Source organism: Macaca mulatta, chromosome 11 (genome assembly GCF_049350105.2).
Source record: "Macaca mulatta isolate MMU2019108-1 chromosome 11, T2T-MMU8v2.0, whole genome shotgun sequence".
In the NCBI taxonomy this organism is placed as follows: Eukaryota; Metazoa; Chordata; class Mammalia; order Primates; family Cercopithecidae; genus Macaca; species Macaca mulatta.
This window is the reverse complement of record NC_133416.1, coordinates 107951401-107979361: the sequence shown is the minus strand read 5'-3', so window position 1 is coordinate 107979361 and position 27961 is coordinate 107951401. Positions and strand designations below refer to the sequence as shown.

The window sequence follows — 27961 nt, the reverse complement described above, 5'->3', positions numbered from 1 at the left end:
AAATTAGATGCCTTTTGTGGGACAAGTGCCAAACCGTTGTTTTTTTTTTGTTTTGTTTGTTTTTAAACCAAAATGCAATGACCTAATAGTAAGAGCACCATCGTTGATATTAGCAGGTATATGAACTCCATATTTAATACATATTCAAAAATAGAGCAACTATTGTTAAAATTCTTGTAGTGTTAAGTAACTTTTACATTTCCTGCAACAGGCAGATGTTAACAAAGATGCTATAGACTGAAAATCATATACATGTCTCTTATTAATAAAAACCTTGCAGTGATTTTATAACTGTTTGCTTCAGAAGGGCTCCTTCTGAATTCAGACATGTGAATTCTGATGAACCCTTTCCTCATCCCAACCTCCATCCTCACTATCCTTAGTGTCTGCACCTATTTACACAGACACAAACAGGAGAAACTTTTAAGATGTGAAGCTGACACATTCACTCTTCTTTTTCTCTTTTCTTTATAATGACTACGTATTTATTTTCTAGGTTTCTTACTTCCGGTCATGACGAAATAATGGTCATCATCTTCCTTTTTCTTTGCAGTAGGTTTTTTATCTCCACTATCTGCATCCTTAACAGATAAGGGTGGTTTCCTGGTTGAAGCTGGGGTTTTGCCACTTTTGGGAGGCCCTTTAGTTGAATGCTGGCCCTTAGCGACAGTCTGTGCTGCCTTCGGCGCAGTTTGTGTTTTGGTAGAAGACTGGGGAAGGCTCACGATGGACAGTGGGGTTCGGCCAGGAGACTTTGAGGAGCTGGGTTCTGTCTTCTGAAAAGTACTTTTATTCTGAGGCTGCTTTTTGGTAACTGAAACTATATTCTTATCTTTTGATTTCTGTGTAGCTTTTCCAGGAGAAACTGAGGACACGGAAACTGGCTGATTTAAATTCAAGGCCGATTTAAGTTTCTGTGCTGGGACTGGCCTTGCTTGTGGGGCACCATCGGATGGTTGAGACTGTGTTCCTAGACCCGTGGCTATGTTTTTGGAACTGGATTTTGTCATTTTTGCAGAGGACTGGAAAGAAGGTTTAGGTCTTACAGGTGTATTTGCTTTAGGTAGCTTAGGACACTTTGAGGATGAATTTGAATGTGCAGCTAAGTGAAATACTGTACTATCTCTGGAAGAAATATGATTATGTTTCAAATACTTAGGTTGAGTTTTTCCAGAACACTTATTTGGCAAAAGTGTAGACTCAGGCAGATCTGTTGAATTCTGGGCTGGAATAACCTTGGCCTTAGGGGTACTGGAGGATGCAATATATTTTCTTGGTGACTCAGATATACAAGGTGCAGTTCTTGGTAAAGCTGGTGAAGAAGTATTTTTACCTACTGGATTTAATGAAGCAAGTGAAGATGATGCATTGTTTGAAGGAGGCTGCGGTTTCTTTGTTATGCCTCTTGAAGACTTGAGCTTGGGATGAGACGATGCTGCGGGAGAATTTGGCAATTTAGAACGGACTGACATAGGGCCCAGATTACCTCCTTTCAGTGAAGATGGTGGCACCAATGCACCTGGTGGACGTCCCTGTTTTTCCTTGCTTTTTGGAATACGAACTGGCATGCTGGGTTTTGAATTTTGTTTCTGAAACATGTTAACTGCTGACAAAGGATTCATTTCAGGAGGCTGAGGTGTTCTGGCGGGCGAATCAGGTACACTTTCATTAGAAACTCCTTTTTGAAATGCTAAAATTTTTTGTTCCAGTGTGGCAAACTGTAATATTCGACAGGGGTCATATTTAAGCAAAAATCCTTGAAGAGTATCCCAGCCTCCACCAACGCGAACCATGACATGTTTTCCATGAAGCATCTGCCCCCAAAAGGAAAATAAAAAGTAAAGCTGTAATACTGTGAGATTTACAGTTACAATTCATTAGCAGTTACAATATGTGATGTCTGTGATCTATGAAATTCAGAGCATTTGCCAACAGCCTCACTACAAATTGACAGTTTCTTTCTCATTATTAATATAATAAATTTAACTCACATCGAATTATGCAACTAACGATACAAAATCTTCCTATTTGTGGGCCGGGCGCGGTGGCTCACGCCTGTAATCCCAGCACTTTGGGAGGCCGAGGAGGACAGATCATGAGGTCAGGAGATCGAGACGATCCTGGCTAACAAGGTGAAACCCCGTCTCTACTAAAAATACAAAAAATTAGCTGGGCCTGGTGGCAGGCGCCTGTAGTCCCAGCTACTCGGGAGGCTGAGGCAGGAGAATGGCGTGAATCCGGGAGGCAGAGCTTGCAGTGAGCCGAGATCGCGCCACTGCACTCCAGCCTGGGCAACAGAGCGAGACTCTGTCTCAAAAAAAAAAAAAATCTTCCTATTTGTAACAAAGGTATTTACATATAACTTGCATCCTAAAAATAAGATATCCTGGCTCTGCCAATATATCTCAAGTTGGGTTTTAGGGCCCTGTCCATTCAGCAGGCAAATCTGCACAACTGTATGAGATTACCCACAAATTTTAACTCTAAGTCCTATGCTCTGTGTACTACCACATCATACTGCTTTAAAACAGAAAGCTAATTAAAAGAAAATGCATGTAAATGTTTCTGTATGAGCTAGGTGGGGCTGAGGACGTAATAATAATACGTGAAATAGAAGAAAATATGGATGGTGAAATTATATTTTTAAATACTTTTATATTATTTTCCTAAATTGGAAATAAGCCAGCTTCTGTATGAGAAGTGGAAAGGATGATGAACAGGTGAAATTTCAATCTCCTTACCAGCAAAAGGAACAATTAATCAACTGTAGATAGGACAAAGGAGGGAAATGAAAATATGTATCAGCATACTGGTATACATACTGATTCTGTGTCAATGAGAAAAATATTTTCTGTTTAATGTCCAAGGCTTGTATTATTATAAACTGTACAGTTCTTTTTTTTTTTTTTTCACTATGGATACTCAATCTTATTAGATGCTTTGTTTTTTCTTCTTATGATGGAAAATTCCTTTTTCTAAGAAAATTTGAGAAATAAGTTCCTTGAGGTATACAAGGATTTTTCCCCTATTATATTCACTGTCTAAATAATCTTAGCTATCCTGAAGTTAGTTGTTTGCTGTGTGATGAGTGTTTACCTAAATTCATTATATACTCATGAAAGAAATTACTCCATTTTCCTTGTACAGTGAAATCCTTCCATTAATAGCATCTTTTCCAATGTTTTTAAAAGTAAAAGGGGAGCAAAAGGTTAGTGAAACAATAAGTCCAATTTCAAAACAGTATTTATGTGTAAATAAAATGTAAATAATGGACTTACTCTTATAAAGAGTATTTTATCCCCTAGTCGGTACCGTCCTTCAGACAAATACTCAATAGAAAATCGATGAGAACAACTACAAGGAGGATCCTCAGCAATATGTTTAACCTAAGATGATGAATAAATAAAATTTAGTGCTTGTTATAAAAAGCATTTTGTTTAAAGTACAATATTATTTGATAGCCAAGGAAAACCAAACTTAAAAATAAAAATTCTAGGTTCAACGATGTAATCGCTTCTCCTGTGCTTGTTAACAAATATTGAGATTAGACATTGCTAATCTAACTTAAAAGCCACAATCTTCCCAGCACGACTCTGTGGTAAAGAAATTCTTATTTTCCCTAGTTTTACCAAAGAGGTTAAACTTGCCTGAGATCATACAGCTAGTAAGTAGCGGAGCCAGGTTTCAGATCCAAACAGCCTAGCTGGTGTCTCTCTGTCTCTCTCTCTCAGTGTCTCTCTCTCTCTCTTCTATTTTTCTCTCCCTCCCTCCCTCCCTCCCACCCACCCTTCATCTTCGAACACATAACACAGTGAGGTCAATTAACACATTTGTTGAGTTTTGGGAAACATATGAGTTCGTTACTAAGCTTGACTTTGTTTTAAGCCCTGAGTTAATAATACATGTCAAATCAAAGACAGGCCAGTCAGATAAAGGCTAAGTAGGAATTTTCACTTGTCCCTTAACAGTGTGCTAAACTAATATTGTGGGGGAAATATCTAGATTTGCTCAAATTTATTATTAAAATTGGCAGAAACATATTCACATCTATTCTCTCAAGACTGGGTAAAATTCTTAAAATTTTCAATTCAAGGTGCATTTCTCTAAAAGTGCTCTGTTTCAATAGCCTGCTAAGGAAATAGGAGTTGGCATGGGGGAACTCTACTTCAGCCAGTCAAGAAGCTTACAGAATTTTTTATTATTATAAATATGTTTAAATAGTAGAACTGCAGTAAATATAAAAACAAATTTAAGAATTATATATTCAAAACAGGGAAATATAAATATATTAAGTAAAGATACTTGTTGAAATATCTATGACTGAAAAAAGTCACACATCAGCCACTGTGGAAAATATTTGGCTTTTCCTAAAATTATGTTTTTGAAAAAGGAAGGTCATGAATGTTTTTTTCAATTACTGCCACACACAATTTATCAAAACGAATTCATATAACTAAACTTAGGCATGATATTAAAGAGAGTCTCTTTAGATATGCCTAATTTAGCTGAGCACCAATAGAAATTTATATGATTATCTTAAATATCTACCTAAATCAAATGAACACTTGTGGATTCACTAGGGCCTGATAAGAAAGGTCCAGAATTTGTTTTCCTGTATCATATATTTAACAAAATAATGTGCTTATAAACAAATAGAACTGATTTTCATATGTTACCCAATCAAGTTTATCTTGTTCATATGCACACGTGCACATGTGCATCTACGTTCATACAGACACACACACCATGTACATAAAATGGTGAAAAATAAACTGAACTCTGGGAAAGGGCTTACAGTTATTAGAACCATGTTGATACATTAGTTAACCAAAGTAATCTGAAAGGAGATATATCTTCTAGTCACCACTTTCTGTCTGTAAAAATTTCCTAAGTATACAGAATTGCAGTTGTATATTTTGTAACAGGACCCTAAATCATGAATCAGATAATAATTGTTCCTTATTTTCAACAAAGATATCTGTAGATCATGTATTTATAGGTAGACATTGAATGTATTCATATAGCACATATATATTTAGAGAAATGTTTCTTTTTAGTTTTCATAACAAGAATGTAGATATAAGAAGGCATATCTTTTCCTTGTTTAAGATACCTGAAGCTCACTTATATTGAGCAGTACAAATCAGCACTAACCCACAATCAGAACAAGGCATGAGCCTAAAAGAAATAAGAGCTGTAGGTAAGAAATGATTTCTTCTGATTTTATTACATAATTTACATCATAATACTGAAGGAAATAGCTAAGGAAATAAAAATAATCTATAAAGGTACTATATTACTATTATTTTCATTCTCATTTCTGTACAGTTTGTCTGTATATACATATTTTACACAAAATAAATGTTTCTTGTTGCTACATATTCTTCATAATGATCACAATGATTATCCTGTTAAGATTATGAATCCTAATTTGCCAAACCATTGCCCTATTTGAGGGCATTTACATTGCTTTCAATTTTTCACCATTCTAAGTCCTAATGCAATAAACACTTTCATTTATGCTACATTTTCCCTCTTCAACTAAAATAAAAATGAAAAAGTAATATTTTTGTAGCTCTTAATATTTGTCCATTTCTTTTTCAAAAGTTTACGTCATTTTCCATTGCCAACAGTAAACCCTAAATACAGTTTACCAGAATTTAAAAGCACCAGGCTTCATAATTTTAAAAAATCTTGCTAATGGGGCAAATGGCAAATGGTATTTCATAGCTGTTATAATCTGATTTCCTCAATTATCAGCAAGTTTCGACACTGTGCTATCTTCCTGTGTGAACACAGACCTTGCCCACTTATTTACTACAATGATTTTCTTATCAAACTGTGTAAGGTCTTTATATAATAGGGAAATGAAAACACTGTATTTTCCACTTGATACAAATATTTTTCCAATGTTTCCTTTTTATTTAATTATCATTCTTTAAGGTTACATGAGTTTTAAATTTTATTTTCTACCTACTGCATTCTTTCTGCTTCCCATATTGATATTGACAATTATTATATATATTATATATATATAATATATATACACACACACACACATCAATAGCATAATGTAGGTAGATACTCTGGCCGGATAAAAGAGTTGTTCATTCTGACATGTTCTTAATCTGTCTTGCAAGGTTATCTGATAGTTTTACTATAGACTTTTATTACATTAAACAAAACAATCAAGGCAATATTTTTAAAATGTTTATTAGTAATGATTTATTCATTATTTCTTAATTTTGTGTATTTCACACTTGCATAAAATGCTACAGTCCAAACAACAGTCTAAGCAGAAAATGTTCATGCTCAGTTCACCTTCATGGTTCACACTGTAGTCACTGTAGAAGACCCACAACCCAAGGAAGAGCAATTCTATTAACTTCTACCTAATGAACAGATAAAGTTAAGAAGACTATCCAGTTGTAACTTATCATCTAACAAGTTCGGATATATTCTGGAGGAGAGAATTCTCAAAAAAAAAATAAAAACCCATCAATATTCCCTCCCAACTTTCCCTCCTCCTGTATTCTCCATCTACTGAGAGAAACCCTGGAAATCACCCTAGATTCTCTTTCTCACACAATCAGTCACTAATTCCTGTCAATTCTTCTAACAATTCCTCCTAAATATGTCTTATATTTGTTCCTTTTGCTTCATCCCCATTACTGCTGCTCAAGTTCAAGCTCTCATCTTATGCCTGGATTATTACCATAAAACCAATATCACCTCTACATGACCATGAGAATATTCCTTATAATTTGCAAATCAGATTACAATACTACCAGACTGAAAAAAGAATCAATGAATTCTTGTGGCCTATAGTGCTCTTCATGATGAGTTCCAATCAATTTGCCCCACCACTCCTCAACTACACATTTATTCCTCATCATACACACGCAATAACAAATCACCTTTAAAATATAATGCCCTGAATTAATCAGAGAATGGAGAATAATACTGGTTTATATTCTGAATAAGAAATACTTGCTTTTAAAAATAGCATCACCTGTAGCAAACTAGAAGTGCTTAAAACTATGAGACTTCAAGGTATCATGGTCAAAAGAAAGTGTGGCAACTACTTACAGCTTCATGTAGCTCTTCATGCTGACAGCACGATTTTGGAATGATGATGGAATCTTCAGGCCCAGAAGTATTAAGCAAGGTCTCTTCTAACTCAATTTCTTTCTCAAATTTTACTAACACTGGTGGCTCAACCCCATATCTGAAAACCAACCAGGAGATCTGATTATTCAAGCAAAGTTGACCCAGGTACTTGCCTGCACATCAAGATAGATTTTCTTTCTGAAGTAAAGTCTATATGCTCCTTTTCTACCAATTGTTTCACTGGGATATTTGAAAATGCTGTTTAATGTATCATAGATTGCAAAATATCTATATTATAATCCTCACATCATAGCACATATTTGGGTTGCAGGATGCTCCCAATATTCTACCTGGGATCCTGAAAGATGGCTTTCAAATCACCTGGTGAGTAAAGACAGAACTGAAGTAGGTATGGGGGACACCGCGCCTTGGCCTTCTGCCAGATCCTCTCTGTGTTCAGAGGACTTGCTTTGACTTCAACTGCCTTAGACTACATGCTCTTACCCTATCCTTAATCTAAAAAATTGAACAGTAAATGCAGTTTAACAGTAAATGAAGACAAGCTATATTGAGAACTCAGATGTTTACATATGCTCATGCAAACAGAAAAAAGTTGATAAAGAAACAAAAAATAGCAAATTAATTTAAAGCAATTTTTTAATTTATAGAAAATAGAGTTCTAAAATTCAGTAGATTTAAAATGTTTATAACATTGAAATTCTGAAATATGGTGAAATACATACCTTGACACAATTCGACCAATTTCAAGAAGACAAAGATACACCTGTCTTGGATCTTTGTGCAAAACTGTGGAAAATAAAACCACTTATTTTATACAGCAAAATTAAGTATGGAAACATATTTCTAGCATGGAAGAAGAGAGTTAAATTAAAAAAAAAATAATGAAGACAGTGGGTTTACTAGTTCAGAAAAAATAAAGAAAAGGCACTTTTATTTTTTCTACTTATTATCTTCGACAAATTAGTTTAAAAAAAAACCAGCTAACAAGAACAGAATGAAAAATTACCATGGACCTTTATTTGTACAGCATTTAAAGTCTAAAAAATTGAGGGCTTAGTAACATTGCTTATGTTTCAGATCTTTCAACAAGAGATACCATTAAAAGATATATAATACCTCAATTTTATTTTAAGCTATCTTTAGCATTGAATCATGTGTTAATACCTTTCTCAAACTCTTACAAAGAGGAGAGAAAGTACTTCCTAACTCATTCTAGGATGACAGCATTACCCTGATACCAAAGGTAGCCAGATGAAGACATCATAAGAAAACGAAAACCCAGTATGTCTTATGAATATAGATACAAAAATCCTCAAAGAAATACTGGCAAACCAAATCCAGCAGCATATTAAAGGATTATATACCATGCAAGTGTCATTTATGCCAGAAATAGTTCAATATAAGAAAATCAACCAATGCAATATACTATTAGCAGAGTAAAGAAAAAACACACACAATTATCTTATCTCAAGAGACAAAGAACCACTTCACAAAATCCAACCATTTCATGATTAAAAAAAAAAAAAACAGACTGAACAAACCAGGAAAAAAAGGAAAGTTTCTCAATCTGATAAAGGGCATCTAGGAAAAACCCACAGTCATTATCTTTCTTAAAGGTAAAAAACTGTAAGTCTCCCTCTCAAGACCAGGAAAAGACAAGGACGTCCACTGTTATTATTTCTATTCAGCATTGTATTGGAGGTTGTAGCCATGACATTTATGCAAGAAAAATAAATAAATCGTATCTGGACTTGAAAGGAAGAAGGAAAACTACATCTATTAGCAGATAACATAGGCCAGACATGGTGGCTCACACCTATAATACTACTAGCACTTTGGGAGACTGAGGCGGGAAGATTGCTTGAGGCTAGGAGTTTGAGATCAGCCTGGGCAACAAAGTGAGACTCTGTCTCTACAATTTTCTTTTTTTTTTTTTTAATTAGCCAGGCATAGTGGCACACACTTGTAATCCCAGATACTCAAGAGGCCGAGGCAGGAGGATGAATTGAATCCATGAGTTCAAGACTACAGTGAGCTATTATCATGCCACTTATACTCCAGTCCTGGGTGACCGAGTGAGACCCTGTCTCAAAAAACAAAGCAACAAAAACTAAACAAAAAAACAAAAAACAGGTAACGTAATCCTATGTATAGAAGAAAACCCTGAAGAATCTACAAAATAACTGTTAGAGCTAATAAGCAAGTTCAGCAAAGTTGTGGGAGATAACATCAACACACAAAAATTAGTTGCATACACTAGAAATGAACAGTATGAAAATGAAATGAAGAAAATAATTCCACTTAAAATGGCTTCAAAAAGAACAAAGTACTTGGAAGTAAACCTAATCACAGAATTGTAACACTTATACACTGAAAACTACAAAACACTGTTGAATGAAATTTTAAGATTATAAATAGAGACATCTCATGTTCATGGATTGGAAGACAATTTGTTAAGACAGCAACATTCCCCCAATCGACCTGCAGATTCAGTGTAATCCTTATCAAAATTACAACAGCCCTTTTTTTTCCCAGAAATGGAAAAGCTGATGATCCAATTAATATGGGACTCCAAAGGCACAGAAAAGCCTAACCAATCTAGAAAAAGAACAAAGTTGGAGACTCACACCTCCCAATTTCAAAACTTACTATAAGCTACAGTAATCAAGACAGTGTATCACTGGCATAGGGATAAATGTACAGATCAATGGAATGGAAATGAGTGTCCAGAAATAAACCCATACATTTATGTACAATTAATTTCAACAAGATGCTAAGACAATTCAATAAGGAGAGAACAGGTTTTTCAACAAACTGTGTTGGCACAACTGGACATCTATATGCAAAAGAATGAATTTGAACCCCTACCTCCCACCATATACAAAAACTAACTCAAAATAGATCAATGACCTAAAACTAAGAGGCACCAACTGTAACATTTATAGAAGAAAATATAGGTTAAAAATATGTATGACTTTAATTAGGCAACGGATTTTTAGATGACCAAAAGTATGAATAAGCAAAAAAAAAAAAAAAATAGATAAACGTCACCAAAATTTAAAATTTGCATATATCAAAGGACACTATCAAGAAAGTAAAAAAATAACCCAAAGGCTAGGAGAAAATATTTACAAATCCTATCTAATATGGCCTAGTATCTAGAATATATAAAGAATTCTTGCAAGTTCACAAAAAGGGTAAATGACCCAATTGTTTAAATAGGCAAAGGATTTGAATAGACAGTCTCCAAAGAAGTTATACAAGTGGTTAACAAGCATATAAAAAGATGTTCAATGTCCTTAGGGAAATGCAAATCAAAACCACAACAAAATACTGCTTCACACCCACTAGCATGGTTATAATAAAAAAAAAAAAAACAGGCAATAACAAGTATTGACAAAGATGTGGAGAAATTGGAACACATGGGCACTGCTGGTGGAAATGTAAAATGGTCCAGCCACTTTGAAAATAGCTCCTCAAAAAGATAGACAGAGTTACCATATGACCTAGAAATTCCACTCCTAGGCATATATCTGAAAGAATTAAAAAATATGTTTACAGCCGGGCGCAGTGGCTCACGCCTGTAATTCCAGCACTTTGGAAGTTCAAGGTGGGCGGATCACAAGGTCAGGAGATCGAGACGATCCCGGCTAACGCGGTAAAACCCCGTCTCTACTAAAAAATACAAAAAATTAGCTGGGCATGGTAGCGGGTGCCTGTAGTCCCAACTACTCGGGAGGCTGAGGCAGGAGAATGGCATGAACCCGGGAGGCAGAGCTTGCAGTGAGTCGAGATTGTGCCACTGCACTCCAGCCTGGGTGACAGAGCAAGACTCTTGTCTCAAAAAAAAGATATTTACGTCAAAATTTGTACACAAATGTTCAGAGCAACATTATTCACAATAGCCAAAGAGTGGAAACAATCCAAATGCCCACTAGCTGATTAATGAATTTAAAAAATATGGCATAGCTATACAATGGAATATTAGTCTACCATAAAAAGGAATGAAGTACTGTTACATGCTACAACATAAATGAACCACTGTGCTAAGTAGAAGAAACAGACACAAAAGGCCACATATTGTATGATTCCATTTATATGAAACATCAGGAATATGCAAACCCATAGAGACAGAGAACAGGGTTTGCCTTGGCATGGGGGAAGAGAATAACTGCGACTAATTGCTAATAGGTATAGATTTTCTAGAAATGTTCCAAAATTAGATAGTAGTAATGATTGTACAACATAGTGAATATACTAAAAACCACTGAAATGTACATTTTAAAATTATAAATTTTACATTATGTACACAGCATATCTCAATTTTTATGCTACTACAAAAGAAACTAATACACTTAAAAATGGTTAAATGGTTAAGATAGTAATTTTTTTTTTTTTTTGAGTCTCACTTTCACCCAGTCTGGAGTGCAGTGGCGTGATCTTGGCTCACTGCACTCCCAGGTTCAAGCAATTCTCCCGCCTCAGCCTCCTGAGTAGCTGGGACTACTGGCATGCACCACCATGCCCAGCTGATTTTTGTATTTTTGTAGAGACGGGGTTTCACCATGTTGCCCAGGCTGGTCTCGAACCCCTGACCTCAGGTGATCTGCCTGCCTCAGCCTCCCAAAGTGCTGGGATTACAGGCGTGAGCCACCGTGCCCAGCCTAAGATAGTAAATTTTATGTGCATTTTAATACAATACTAAAAATAAAAATAAATTTAAAAGGAAATGCAATATAAAGGTAAACAGGGATCTTTAAAATATTTTTTAAAAAGGCCTGATCATCATAGAACATACGCTAAATGCAATGATACAGTAGTAGTTATGGATCATCTACCTTTCTGTTCCAGTCCTTAAAGCTAGAAAGTCTAGGAAATTTCTGAATCCTAATCTAATCATGTGCAATATGTGCATGAACTGCATTTGCCCTGATTCTCTCAATAAAAATGGTAATTGTTCTTTGACTTATGAATAGCATAGCATCTATTATACACCCCAAGCACAAAGTATACTCTTTCAAAGCAATAAAAAGCCTACATTTGAGTTTAAAATTCATACCAACAGAGGAATTTATCCTAAAATTTTTATTAAACTTGTTTTTCTAAATACTTTCTAAGTTTCTTAAAATAGTATATTTGTTTCATAAAATAGCTATGAGTTGCTAGCAAAGTGTGAAAAATTAAGAGGCTCATCTTTGAGACCTCTGGAGAGTAAAAACATTAGCTTATTGGTTCAATGCCTCAAAATGAATTACTGCTATTGACAGCGCTTTACTTAGTCCTATACTGACCTTCAGGAGAGTGAGAAGATGCCTTCTACTGAAAATGAGAAATATACAACCATCTTATGTCCTTTCAGAAACTATAAACCAGAAACTAGAGAATTCAAAGCATTTCCACTTTCTTTTGATCTCTAGAAAGTAGATATGCCATTACATCAACTACATTGTCAATAAAGATCAGCCCACCTGGATCTAAAGCAAGGTGCAAACAGAGGGATAAAATAGCATCCCATGCTTGCTCTGCACTGGATACGGGTGCCCAGATGCAGAGTAAACAGGAGGCAACTTACTCTGTGTGCAGGCAATAAGGGTGTGCACTGTCAGTAGAGAATTTTAAAACAATAATGCACCAACTAAAAGTCAGTTTGCTTTTTACTATCACCACAAACCAGCAATCCTAAACAATGTCAGTGACAAAACTTCTACCAGGGCAGACAACTCCCACAGCCCTGCCCTTGGTATACTGCTGTGCTTATCACATTGTGAATTCAGTGTGTGGGGGTAGGGGGGTGGGTATGGGTGTGTATGTACACATACATAAATGCTTTCAAATATAGTACAAAACTTAAATAGCTACCGCTTTAGTCACTATACAGGTGCTTCTGTTGACTTAAAGGAAATGAGAAAATACGTCAATCATTCTTCAACGGAGCATGACTTCTCAAAATGAATTGTCAAAAATATTAATCCATTAGAGTTGGCAGCTGTTGTTATAAGGTAAAGCTAAACACCATGATTATACATTATTAGGCCTTCTGTCATTTCCGTAATTATATGGTGAAAGGGAAGTTACTACTTTTTAGGCTTGGTAGAGTAATTCTTAATGTAGCCAACTCATTTAGGAATTTAGAATTTCAGGGCATTCTAGACACATAAAATCTTTAACTGTAAGTGAAAAGGTTAATATATTTAATTTATTTAATACCTGATTCTTTTTTTTTTTTTTTTTTTGAGACAGAGTCTCACTCTGTCACCCAGGCTAGAGTGCAGTGGTGTGATCTCGGCTCACTGCAAGCTCCACCTCCCGGGTTCATGCCATTCTCCTGCCTCAGCCTTCCAAGTAGCTGGGACTACAGGCACCCGCCAGCATGCCCAGCTAGTTTTTTTTTTTTTAGTAGACGGGGTTTCACCGTGTTAGCCAGGATGGTTTCGATCTCCTGACCTCATGATCCGCCCGTCTCAGCCTCCCAAAGTGCTAGAATTATAGGCATGAGCCACTGCGCCCGGCCCTGATTCTCCAATAGTTCAACATATATTCAAAGTATACATTTTTCTAGGAAAATGAGATGAGGCATTTGAGTCCTTATTTGGAAAGAAAAATTAGAGGTTAAGGATATTAAAATCTCCTAATAAGCATTAAAAACAAGAATGTCAACAACATCACTTACCTAAACCTTCAGATTCAAAGAGGTAAGTTTCATCAACCCCAATGTCCCTACACCAATGAAGGAAGTTTGCGGTATTGTCCCGAGCAAAGAATGAACCTGATGCAGCATCTTTCTTACAGGGCACTTTTCTCGCTGGAAAATTCTGGAAAAGATAAAAGAATAATTTCAAAAATGTATCAAGGATATTTTCATTAAACAGTCATTTTGATATTACTAAATAAATGTTCAATCCATCACCTGTAACCAAAAAGTACACAACTTTGGAGAAAAAAGATACTTTTGAAAACATTTTATTTTACTTTAAAGCAGAGGTCCCCAAACCCTGGGCCACAGACTGGTACCGGTCCGTGGCCTGTTAGGAACCAGGCCGCACAGCAGGTGAGCAGTGGGTAAGCAAGCATTACCACCTGAACTCTGCCTCCTATCAGATCAGCGGCAGCATTAGATTCTCACAGAAGCTCGAACCATATTGTGAACTGTGCATGCAAGGGATCTAGGCTGCGTGCTCCTTATGAGAATGTAATGCCTGATGATCTGAGGTTGAGCAGTTTCATCTCAAAACCCCCCCAGCCCCAAATATGTGGAAACACTGTCTTCCATTAAACCAGTCCCTGGTGCCAAAAAGACCGCTGCTTTAAAGTATATTCCAGAAAAATGATTCCTAGAAAAACAATTTGGTCAAAATTAGCAGTAGGATCAAGCATCTCTCACCTCTTTCTTTTTAAAATGACGTAAGAATCTTAAATTAAAATAAAAACTGACAGCCTAATAATTGCAAAGCACTCTCAACGGTATGTCTCTCTACACATAGTTCAATATAAACCTCAAATTATTGCTATGTTAAAAGTTAAGAGATGGGTATGATGACTCACTTGTAATCCCATCACTTTGGGAGGCTGAAGCAGGATTGCTTGAGGCTAGGAGCTCAAGACCAGCCTGGGCAACATAGTATGACCTCATTTCTACAAAATATTTTTTTAAATATTAGGCAGGTATGGTGGCACGTAGCTAAAGTCCCGCTGCTCAGGAGGCTGAGGTGAGAGCATCACTTGAGCCCAGCAGTTCCAGGATGCAGTAAGCTATGATCATGCCACTGTACTCCAGCCTGGGCAACAGAGCAAGACTCTTTCTCAAAAAAAAAAAAAAAAAATTACAGACACCCATTTTTGCTTACTTCCTTCCATGTAGATTCATAAAGATGGTTCTGAGTTTCTTGAGGAGACTATCAAATAAGGAAGTAGTTGTTCCTTCTTAATTAAAGTTCTTTGAAAACTGATGATCTAAGTTTCACAGAATCTTAATTTTTTTTACTATCTGCTCCAAGATTATTTAGATAATTCTGCTGAGGCTAAGAGATTTTTTTGTTTTGGTTCGGTTTAAATTTTTACTTGAATAAGCAATCCATGAATATGATTTTTGTTAATGCAATAGGTACAGTAGGATATTACGCCTTTCTCTCACCTACTCCCAGTTCCTCTCTCTCCCTAGAGTTAACCACTATTACTAGTTCCTTGTATATCCTTCCTGTTACTATTTATTTCCAAAACTAAAATAACCTTAGGAGTTTTTTTTTCCCTGATTGAATACAGAATATACAATCACTGAAAAAAAAAAAAAAATCAAACCAACAGCAAACTACAAAGTATCAACTGAAATCCTCTCACCCACATTTCGGCAAGACATCTCTATGCACAACTATACACATATTTGTGTCTACAAAACGTCACATACGCCATTCTTCAATTTCATTTGTGTGTGCATGTGTGCATATACACTAAATGACAGGGTGTAGACACCATGTGGGGTTCAAAACAACATATTTAAAAAATTGTTTCTAATGAATGTATAATATTCCAATGTGGCTGGTTATCATAATTAATTTTTACCAATTTCTCTATTGATGAACATTTAGGTTGTTCCTAATTTCTGTACTATCACTTTCACAAACTTCTGATTATTTTCTCAGAATAAATTCCTACAAATAGACCTATGTATCAAAAGATGTGCTTTAGGGGGCAGAGCGAGACAGCCCCATACAAACCTACAACATTTGTCTTGCCCACAGGAACATCAAATTTTAACAACTAACTACACACAAGAAGCACCATTACAAGAATCAAAAATCAGACCAGAAATCTGGTTTTAATTTCATATCGCTGAGAGAGACATTGAAGAGGGAAGGAAAGACAGTCTTAAATTGCCCACCCCTCCCTCCATCCTCCCGGCAGCAACCACATGGCACAGAGAATCTGTGTATCTGGGAGAGGGAGAGTACAGTGATTTTGAGGCTTTACATTGAACTCACTGCTGTCCTTACACAGCAGAAGGCAGAACCAGGCTTTAGTAACTGACGTCTGCCCATGGAGAAAGCATTTGGACCAACCCCAGCTAGAGGGGACTCACCCATTACAGTAATAAGAGCTTGAGTTCAGACAAGCCTCGCTACCATAAACTGGAGTGCTCTGGGGACCTAAGTGAACTTGAGGGACAGTCTAGGCCACAAGAATTGCAAGTCCTAGGCAAGCCCAGTGCTGAGATGGACTCAGAGCCAGTGGACCAGAGGGGAGGAGCATATGACCTACTGAGACATCAACCAGGCTAAGCGTGTGCTTGCACCACCTCCCCCAACCCCTGGCAGCAGCCACAAGGTGCAGAGAAAGCTGTGCACTTGGAAGACAGACAGCACAGCAACTGGAGGACTTTACGCTGAACTCAGTGCTGCCTTGTCACAATGGTGACCTATCAGGATTCATCACCTGCTGAGTAAAGAACCCTTGGGCCCTGAATAACCAGCAGTGATACCCAGGTAACACGCCATGGGCGTTGGGCTGTCAGACATACTAGCTTCAGGTGGGACTGAATACATTCCCAGTTTTGGTGGCTACAATGAAAGACTCCTCCTGTTTGAGAAAGGCAAGGGGAAAAGTAAAGCTGACTCTGTCTTGTGCCTTAGGGACCAACTCAGACACAGTGGGGTAGAGCACCAAGCAAGCTCTGAGGAGTCCCCAGCTTTAGGCCTTGGCTCTTGGTCAGCATTTCTGGACCTGGCCTGGGCCAGAGGGGAGGCCACTGCCTTGAAGGGTGAGTCCCAGGCCTGGCAGCATTCACCACAAGCTGACTAAAGAGCCCTTGGGTTCTACTGGCAGTGGCCTGGCAGAAACCCACAGGGGCCAGTGGTGGTAGTAGCCACAGGGAGAGGCTCCTCTGCCCATAAAAAGAGGAAGAAAGAGTGGGAAGGACTTTGACTTGTGGTTTGAGTGCTGGCTTAGCTGCAGTAAAACAGTAATATCAGGTAAATTTCTAAGGTTTAAGACTTCAATCTCTGGCTCCCAGACAGCATCTCCGGACCCAACCAGGGCCTGGGGGAACATGACTCCATTGTATATTATTTGTTTCTTTTCTCTTGCTGCTTTTAGGATCCTTTAAGCATGAAGGAGAAATAAAGACTTTCCCAGACAACAAAAGCTGAAGGATTTCATCCACACCAGACCATCCTACAAGAAATGCTAAAGTGAGTTCTTTATCCTTGACCTTTAGGAGTTTATTAAATGCCTTGAGGTAGTGTTCTTTGGTTAAATCTGCTAGTGTTTTATAACTTTCTTGTACTTGAATATTGATATCTTTCTCTAGGTTTGGGAAGCTCTGTGACAATATCCCTTGCTATTAATAGTTCTTTTGCTTATGCAATCAGTTTAAAATAATGGGTTATAAGATATTATTTGCAAGCCTCATGGTAACCTCAAATCAAAAAACATACAACAGATACATGAAAAATAGAAAGTAAGAAATTAAAGCATACCACCAGAGAAAATCAGCTTCACTAAAAGACAGGAAGGAAGGAAAGAAGGAGCCGACAAAAAAACAACCAGAAAACAACAAAATGGCAGGAGTAAGTCCTTATTTATCAATTATAACACTGAATGTAAATAGATTAAATTCTCCAATCAAGAGACACAAAGTAGCTGAATGGATGAAAAAGCAAGACCCAATTTTCTGTTGTCTCCAGGAAACACTCTTCACCCATAAAAACACATATAGACTGAAAATAAAGGGATGGAAAAAGATACTCCATGCCAATGGGAAACCCGAAAAACAGGAGTAGCTATATTTATATCAGACAAAATGAATTCTAAGACAAAGAAGAGACAAAGAAGGTCATTATATAATGATAAAGAGGTCAATTCAGCAAGAGGATATAAAAATTGTAAATATATATGGACCCAATGCTAGAGCACTCAGATAAATAAAGCAAATATTATTACAGCTAAAGAGAGAGAGAGACTCCAATACAGTAATAGATGGAGACTTCAAAACCCCACTTTCGACATTGCTCAGATCTTCCAGATAGAAAATCAGAAAAGACACATCAGACTTAATCTTCACTATAGAACAAATAGACCTAACAGATATTTACAGAACATCTCATTCAGCAGCTGCTTTAATCTCCTTAGCAGGTGGATCATTCTCAAGCATAGATCATATGTTAGGTTACAAAACAACTCCTAAAATATTTTTTAAAACCTGAAAATGACCGTAATGGAATAAAACTAGAAATCCATAACAAGAGTAATTTTGGAAACAATATAAACACATGGAAATTAAACAATATGCTCCTGAATGACTGACACCAGTGGGTCAATGAGGAAATTAAGAAGAAAATTGAAAAATTTTCTTGAAAAAAATAATGAAAACACAAATACCAAAACCTATGGGATACAGTGAAAGCAGTATTAAGAGGTAAATTTATAGCTGTAAGTGTCCACATCAAAAAAGAAGAAAAACTTAAAATAAATAACCTAACAATGCATCTTAAAGAACTAAAAAAACAAGTGCAAATCAACTCGAAATTAGTACAAGAAAAGAAATAATGAAGATCAGAACAGAAATAAATGAAATTGAAATGACAAAAACAATAGCAAAAGATAAACAAAACTTAAAGTTGGTTTTTTGAAAGGATAAATAAAATTGACAGACCTTAAGTCAGACTAAGAAAAAAGAGAGAAGACACAAATAAAATCAGAGATGAAAAAGGAGACATTACAACTGATACCACAGAAATTTAAAGGATTATACTGAGCAACTGTATGACAACAAAACCTGAACAGACCAATAACAAGTAACAAGATCAAAGCTGTAATAAAAAGCCTCCCAGTAAAGAAAAGCCTGAGACCTGAGTGCTTCACTGCTGAATTCTACCAAACATTTGAAGAAGAACTAATAGCAGTCCTACTCAAACTATTCTGAAAAACAGAAGAGGAGGGATTACTTCCAAACTCATTCTATGAGGCCAGTATTATACCAAAACCAGACAAAGACATATTAAAAAATGAAGACAACAGACCAATATCTCTGATGAATATTGATGCAAAAATCCTCAACAAAATACTAGCAAACTGAATTCAACAATACATTTAAAAAATTATTCATCATGACCAATTGGGATTTATCGCAGGGATGCGACGATGTTTCAACATGTGCAAATCAATCAGTGTGATACATCTATCAACGAAATGAAGTATAAAAACCATATATATCATTTCAATTGATGTTGAAAAAGCATTTGATAAAATTTAAATCCCTTTGTGATAAAAACCCTAAAGAAACTGGGTATAGAAGGAACACACCTCAGCATAATAAAAGCCATATGATGACAGACCCACAGCTAGTATCATACCAAATGAGGAAAAACTGAAAGCCTTTCCTCTAAGGTCTGGACCACAACAAGGATGCCCACTTTCATCACTGTTATTCAACACGATTCTGGAAGTCCTAGCTAGAGTAATCAGACAAGAGAAAGAAAGATTTGGCATCCGAACTGGAAAGGAAGATGTCAAATATTCTTGTTTGCAGATGATATGATCTTATATTTAGAAAAACCTAAAGACCCCCCCCACACAAAAAAAAAAACCATTAGAGCTGAGAAACAAATTCAGTAAAGTTTCAGGACACAAAATCAACGTACAAAAATCTGTAGCATTTGTATGCCAACAATCTGAAAAAGAAATAAAAAGTAATCCCATTTACAACAGTCACAAATAAAATTAAATACCTAGGAATTAACTTAAGCTAAGAAGTGAAATATCTCTACAATAAAACACTAATGAAAAATTGAAGAGGGCACCAAAAAATGGTAAAATATTCCATGTGCATGGATTGGAAGAATCAATATTGTTAAAATGGTCATACCACTCAAAGCAATCTACAGACTCAATGCAATCCTTACCAAAATAACAACGGCATTCTTCATAGAAATGGAAAAAAGATCCTAAAATTTATATGGAATCACAAAAGACTGAGAATAGTCAAAACTATCCTGAGTAAAAAGAACAAAATTGGAGGAATCACATTACCTGACTTCAACCAAAACAGTATGGTACTGGCATAAAGAGACACAGACCAATGGAACAGAAAAGAAAACTCAGAAATAAATCCAGATAACTGTAGTGAACTCACTTATAACAAAGGTGCTAGGAACAGAGATTGGAGAAAGGACAGTCTCTTCAATAAAATCTGCTGGGAAAACTGGGTATTCACATGCAGAAGAATGAAACTTGACCCCTGTCTCTCACCATATATAAAAATGAAATAAAAATGGATTAAATACTTAAATCTAAGACCTCGTACTATGCAACTGTTACAAGAAAACATTGGGAAAACTCTCCTTGACATTGGTCTGGGCAAAAACTTCATAAGTAATACCCCACAAGCAGAAGCAACCAAATCAAAAATAAATAGGATCACATCACGTTAAAAAGCTTCTGCACAGTAAAGGAAACAACACATTGAAGAGCAACCCATAGAATGGGAGAAAATATCTGCAAACAATCCATCTGACAACGGATTATTAAGTAGAATATATAAGGAGCTCAAACAACTCTGTAGGATAAAATCTAATAATCCAATTTAAAAATGGGCAAAAGATTTGAATAGACATTTCTCAAAAGACACACAAATGGCAAACAGATATAAGAAAAGGTGCTCAACATCACTGATATCAAAGAAATGCAAATCAAAACTACAATGAGATATCATCTCACCCCAATTAAAATGGCTTTCATCCAAAAGACAAACAATAACAAATGCTGGCAAAGATGTGGAGAAAAGGGAACCCTCATACACTGCTGGTGGTAATATAAATTACTACAGCCACTATGGAGAACAGTTTGGAGGTTCCTCAAAAAACTAAAAATAGAGCTACCATATGACCCAACAACCCACTGGGTATATACCCAACAGAAAGGAAATCAGTAGATTAAAGAGATTATCTGCACTCCTATGTTTGCTGAAGCACTGTTCTCAATAGCCAAGATTTGGAATCAACCTAAATGTCCATCAACAGATGAACAGGTAAAGAAAAGGTGGCACATATATACAATGGAGTACCATAGAGCTATAAAAAAGACTGAGATCCTGTTATTTGTAACAGGATAGAACTGGAGGTCATTATGCTAAGTGAAATACAACAGGCACAGAAAGACAAACATCACATGTTCTCAATTATTTGTGGGTGCTAAAAATCAACAACTGAACTCATGGAGATAGTAGAAGGACGCTTAGCAGAGGCTGGGAAGGATTGTGGGAGGTGGGGGAAGTGGAGATGTTTAAGGGTGCAAAAAATATAGTTAGAAAGAATTAATAATACCTAGTATTTGATAGTACAACAGGGTGACTACAGTCAATAATAATTTAATTGTACATTTAAAAATAACTAAAAGAGTACAATTGGATTGCTTGTAACACAAAGAATAAATACTTGAGGGAATGGATATCCTATTTTCCACGATGATTATTACTTATTGCATGCCTGTATCAAAGTATCTCATGTACCCCATAAATATACACACCTAGTATGTACCCACAAAATATTTTTACAAGATATACCTTATTTTCAGTGATATATATATACACACACACATATCATCCACTGTCCCCTAGAATGATGATACTCCCTTATATTTCCACCAACTGTGTGTAAATTTGCAGACTCCAAACTCTTGAGAATACCTACATTTGATGAAAAGAGAGGAAACCTTACCGACTTCAAATCATGACTTCAGGGCTAACGAATGAACACTGTCTAAAAACATTTATTATTTATCCAATCAATATTTATAGAATTTACCACCAACACAATATATGGAAAATATATAAAGAAGAAAATAATAATAGCAGCTGCTACTTGTGTGCCAGGAACCATCACAAGCTCTTTTCCCATTTAACCCTCACAACAATTCTTTTTTTTTTTTCTTTTTTATTTATTATTATTATTATACTTTAAGTTCTAGGGTACATGTGCATAACGTGCAGGTTTGTTACATATGTATACTTGTGCCATGTTGGTGTTCTGCAACCATCAACTCGTCAGCACCCATCAACTCGTCATTTACATCAGGTATAACTCCCAATGCAATCCCTCCCCCCACCCCCTCCTCATGATAGGCCCCGGTGTGTGATGTTCCCCTTCCCGAGTCCAAGTGATCTCATTGTTCAGTTCCCACCTATGAGTGAGAACATGCGGTGTTTGGTTTTCTGTTCTTGTGATAGTTTGCTAAGAATGATGGTTTCCAGCTGCATCCATGTCCCTACAAAGGACACAAACTCATCCTTTTTTATGGCTGCATAGTATTCCATGGTGTATATGTGCCACATTTTCTTAATCCAGAATGGGAGAAAATTTTTGCAATCTACTCATCTGACAAAGGGCTAATATCCAGAACCTACAAAGAACTCAAACAAATTTACAAGATAAAAACAAACAACCCCATCAAAAAGTGGGCAAAGGATATGAACAGACATTTCTCAAAAGAAGACATTCATACAGCCAACAGACACATTAAAAAATGCTCATCATCACTGGCCATCAGAGAAATGCAAATCAAAACCACAATGAGATACCATCTCACACCAGTTAGAATGGCGATCATTAAAAAGTCAGGAAACAACAGGTGCTGGAGAGGATGTGGAGAAATAGGAACACTTTTACACTGTTGGTGGGATTGTAAACTAGTTCAACCATTATGGAAAACAGTATGGCGATTCCTCAAGGATCTAGAACTAGATGTACCATATGACCCAGCCATCCCATTACTGGGTATATACGCAAAGGATTATAAATCATGCTGCTATAAAGACACATGCACACGTATGTTTATTGCGGCACTATTCACAATAGCAAAGACTTGGAATCAACCCAAATGTCCATCAGTAACCCTCACAACAATTCTAAAAGGAAGTTATGTTAATGTTCTCAAGAAGAGCTGGATTGACTATGCATCAAGCACTATGTTAGACACCATCTGTACATTCACTCATTTAATTTGACTGAACTCTCACAAATAAATCCTAAGGTAACTGTTAATGTCATTTTATGAAAGAGAACATTTTTCCAGATCTCGAAAAGGGTTAAGTAAATTATTCAACATCTCATAGCCAGTTGACATGGAAGTCTACAACCTCCTAGAGATAAGAAATATACATAAATTAATAGGTACCAAGACATAAAATCAACAGTGTCAAACATTTACTTACCCCTGATTCTTCAGAGTTGCATGTTTTCACCATGTTTTGAAGAACATCAATCAGTTGACATAGTAGTACTCCATTATCAAGTTCTTCCAATAATTTTTCTGCCTTAACTTTAATACCTAAAAACATATTTCAAAGTTAAGATTCTTCTAGAAACATAAATTCAAACAATATGGTTAAAATTAATTAAGTAGAATCAGATTACAGCAAAACACTAGAAAAATATCAGATCAGACTCTTAAATACTCTTAGAAGGTACAGTTAAAATAGCAAATAATGGCAAGTTAACTTAATGATACTGAAACAAAAATATCTGTAATGTAGAAGTACAGAAAAAATATAGAAAATTGACATCGATTTTATTTCATTTGAAATAAATTCACTGCGTATTAATATTCCTTGCACAAGAATAATAGTCTCTATAAATAAGATGGACTTGGTTCCAATTTTAAAATTAAAGACAATACCATAACAAATACCCAGGGAATACTAACGTTTTACTTCTAGATTATCTTCTTTAAAAACATTATTATTACATAATAAACTCTAAACATTATCCATCAAACTGATAATAGACAAATACAGATAATATTTGGTATTTTATTATCTTGGAAGGGCTATATCATTTAAGATACTCTTTTTCATGAAAACTTAAGAATTCCACATAAAATTATTTAAAGTAAAATTTTTCTGGGGAGAAAGTTTAAAGCATTCATCATATTCTCTAATAGAGTAAAAAATATGATGCCAGACATTCTCCAACCTGACACTTCTTCCTAGGTTTCATATGCCTCTATCCTTCAATGCCTCAGAAATTGTAATCATTTTATCTACAGTATATATTTCACTCAAAGTTCATGGCTTATACAAGACTAAGGCAGGTCGGGGGTGAGGGGGGTGAATCAGTAAAAAAAAAAAAATAAAGATCAATACACTTTTTAAAGATGATTTTAATATTAACAATGAAAATGTTCATTATTCAAAGTTTATTGACCTCTTCGGTTAAATCTCAAATTTCCTACTATTCAAGACCCAAGGTTCAGGGTGAATCAGAGTATTTCCCCAGCTGAAATGTAACTTTGGTGAAAGCAAGGGCACTGAATACTTCATTCACTAGAGTATCCCCAGCATCTGTAACAATCACTCCTTGACAAAGAGTAAGGCTCTCAATAAATGCATACTGAATAAGATAATACAATTTGGGGTATTGTTTCAAGCATCACCTAATAAACCAGATAACCAGATTGATAGATCTTCTTGCATGGGCAACAGAGTGGCTTCATGCCTCACAGCTATCCACTCATCATACTGACAAACATTAGCCAATCCTGGTCCATGTCTGGGGGTCAGAGGACTCCGAGGACTTAGAGGCAGATCTTCTCCAAACCATACCTAACGAAAAAAAAAAAATCAATCAACTGAATGAATAAAACCTTTGCTAAAAGTCATCATAATCCACATCAATATTTAAATGATGAAGCATAAATCATACATAATAGACACATATAAAAAGCTGCTGTAGCTCACAGCAAATATATAAATTAGAAGCAACATGTTAGTCCTGTTCTGCTGCCCAGGCTACAGTGCAGTGATGCGATCATGGTTTACTGCAGCCTCGACTCCCAGGCTCAAGCAATCCTCCCACCTCAGCCTCCCAAGTAGCTGAGAACACAGGCACATGCCACCACACCCAGCTAAGTTTTTAATTTTATGTATTGCAGAGATGTGGTCGTCCTATGTTGCCCAGGATGGTCTTGAACTCCTGGGCTCAAGCGATCCTTCCGCTTCAGACTCCCCAAAGTGCTGGGATTACAGGCACGAGCCACTGCGCCCAGCCAAGACATTTTCAATATTCAATATTGTGGTCAATGTAAGAAAACCCCAAATTAATGAATGGATTCTACTATTGAAGCAAGAGGGTACAATTCAACAAATAATATTTTGCCTTCACTTGTTAGCTTGAGTAAGTTTAACAAGTTACTTGACCAGAGTCTTAATATCTTAGCTGTAAGATGGGTTACTGATTCCTGCCTTATAAAATACACCTTTGTAGCATCTGGCATTGGGCCTAGCAGATAGCAGAGACTCAATAAACATTTGTTGAATAAATGAATGAATGAAGCATAAATGGCATTTTGTAAGCTTCAAATCATAATAACAGTGTTATCTTTTTAAAAAATGTCCAAGTAGTTTAGTTTAAAACAAGTGGGTAGCAAACTATAGTCCATGGGGCAAATCTTGTCTCACCTGATTTTGTAAGCCCAGAAGCTAAGAATAGTTTTTACATTTTAAAATGGCTGTTATATAAGTAACTGCATAATATCTCAATTTTGCCTACTGGCCCACAGAGCATGAAATACTACCTGGCCAATTCACAGTTTAGAATAAAAACTGACACTCTATAAATTTTGTAATTGTATAGATGTTATAATAAACACTTGCAAAATTTTGAAATACAATTAGAGATTCTTTAATGTAAGATTATAGAAAAGGCTGTATCAATTCTTCAGATTGTAAAAGAAGTAATCAAGTCATTATGAAGTCACTTTTTAAAACAGACATAAATACCTCTTGTCCTTCTCCTTACTGAACAACTTAGAAAGGAATATTATTAGAGCCTAAGTGAAATGCATAGGAGATTCCAAGAGTGGGGTGGCTTGGAATGGAGAGTCAGAGCTTGAGTGAGGTGAGTGGGCATCCAGGTGTGGAGACAGCCCTGTGCAAGATGTCAGACCCTGAGTAGGATAAAGAGGGCATCTAACAGGTGCAAAGAGGGAATGTCCCAATACAGAGTGTCAGAGTCCAAGTGAGCTAAGCATCTACCCAGGGTGTGGGTGGCAGCAATAATGAGAGAACAGTAACACACATGAGGATTTATCAAATGGGAGCCAATCTTCTCACTGAAGACAGATGCAAATATAGAATGAGAGAAGCAAGAATGAATCCTTTGGTGTTGAATTCAAATATCTCTTATCTGAAAGCAAAGAACCTCTCAAAGAACGCCAAAAGGACACTTAAGCCAGCATGAAGGGACTTCTACTGGCTGAACTGAGGGCAATTTGAGCATTGAGATAAATAACAGAAATGGATTATACCACACTGAATAAAATAGGAAACTATGAGTTAACACAGATATAAATGAATACACTGAAATTTTGACAAGAATGGGATTTTTACATAGTCTCGAAGTACCTGCACACAAAATACTACAAAGGGAAAAAGAGTAATTTTACAGTTCAGAAACCTGACAGACAGCATCAGAACCAAATGATGGAGGTGAACTTTATCAATAACAGGACAAATCAAAATCATATGCCACCTGATAGGATGCAATGAGAAAAATTCCTGCCCAAGATGCATAACCTGAGTTTAGTCATGAAAAAACATCAAACAAATCCAAATTGAGGGACATTCTACAAAATTAGTGGTCTGAAATATTCAAAATTATCAAGGTAATTAAAGACAAGCAAAGACTGAGATACTGTTCCAGCCTAATGAAGACTAAAGAGACATGAAAACTAAATGCAACACATAATTCTGAAATGGTTATTATTGAGACAACTGGCAACACTTGAAAGTGGCCTGCGTATTAAATGGTAGTACTGCAGCAGCATTAATATCCTGATTCTGATTATTTCATTGTGGTTGTGTAGGAAGATGTCCTTGTTTTTGAGAAATACACACTAAAATATTCAGAGGTAATAGAGCATTAGAGTCGTCACTTCCTCTCAAATGGTTCAGGCAAACAAATTTCTCTGTACTACACTTAACTACTCTGTAGTCTGTGATAGCTTTAATTTTTTTTTAAAACCAAACTTTTAAAAAAGAACTGTAAGTAAAAGGAATACCAAGTGAATCTAGTCCTTTCTTGATTTTTAAATGTAGACCATTTTCCCCTTAAAATGTATTAAGTGTATTGAGGTTCATTTGAGACAAGTCTTACTATATCAGATAAAAAGTCATAGCAATTCTATAGGTAATGCACACAAATTGGTGGCGGGGAGCGGGGGAAACTACTTCCAATCTCCTATGTTGAGAAATAAAGAAGTTTTTTTTTAAACCCCAAGGCAAACAAAGAAAGTGAATAAACTCAAGAGGCATGCAGGGGTAGGGAAATCTAATAAAAAATAAAAAATAAAATAAAATAAAAGTAAATTTAAAAACCCTGTCAAAGACAAAAAAGAAATGTAAGTTATTTAAGGGATATTTATTTCAGGAATTAGGGTAGGGATTGGGAAATGAATTCCTAAATATATGAGGATCCTATGAATAGGAAAACGATATTATTTATTTCCCTGAATTCTCTTAAAATTATTTCCAAGGAAGTACAGTAACGCTTTACTAATTCTTCCCTTTATAAGCATATCTTATTTCTATTATAATCTTCGGACTCAATGTAATGCTTAGCACATAGTATTCAAACATATTTGTTCAATAATTGAGGAATAGATATTAGCAAATGACTCTGTACCATCAAAATCAAAATGTATCTTACAATCAATTGTATTTGACAGTCAATGGAATATGTTATTTGTCCATTAACCATCTGGTTGAGCTGAAAAAAAGCAGAGCAGATGTAAATGTTTGTCAAGGAAAGAAGAGCATAAATTAAGAGGGTGGTTTTTTAAATCATGT

General features: G+C 36.0%; 1 protein-coding gene across 5 annotated transcripts in view; it reads right to left on the bottom strand.

Moving 5' to 3' along the window:
• Positions 1-484: 484 nt before the first annotated feature.
• Positions 485-27961, bottom strand: part of GAS2L3 (growth arrest specific 2 like 3) — a 52022-nt gene continuing 24545 nt past the window's right edge. For all 5 annotated transcript variants that reach the window (XM_015152565.3, XM_077954792.1, XM_077954793.1 and 2 more), the window contains 7 exons: positions 24550-24718; positions 23330-23445; positions 13802-13943; positions 7854-7917; positions 7090-7228; positions 3279-3386; positions 485-1814 (listed from right to left, as the gene is read on the bottom strand). In XM_015152565.3, coding sequence (XP_015008051.2) covers positions 486-1814; positions 3279-3386; positions 7090-7228; positions 7854-7917; positions 13802-13943; positions 23330-23445; positions 24550-24718 — 2067 coding nt within the window. In that variant the 3' untranslated portion in view covers position 485. The remainder of the gene's footprint in view (positions 1815-3278; positions 3387-7089; positions 7229-7853; positions 7918-13801; positions 13944-23329; positions 23446-24549; positions 24719-27961) is intronic.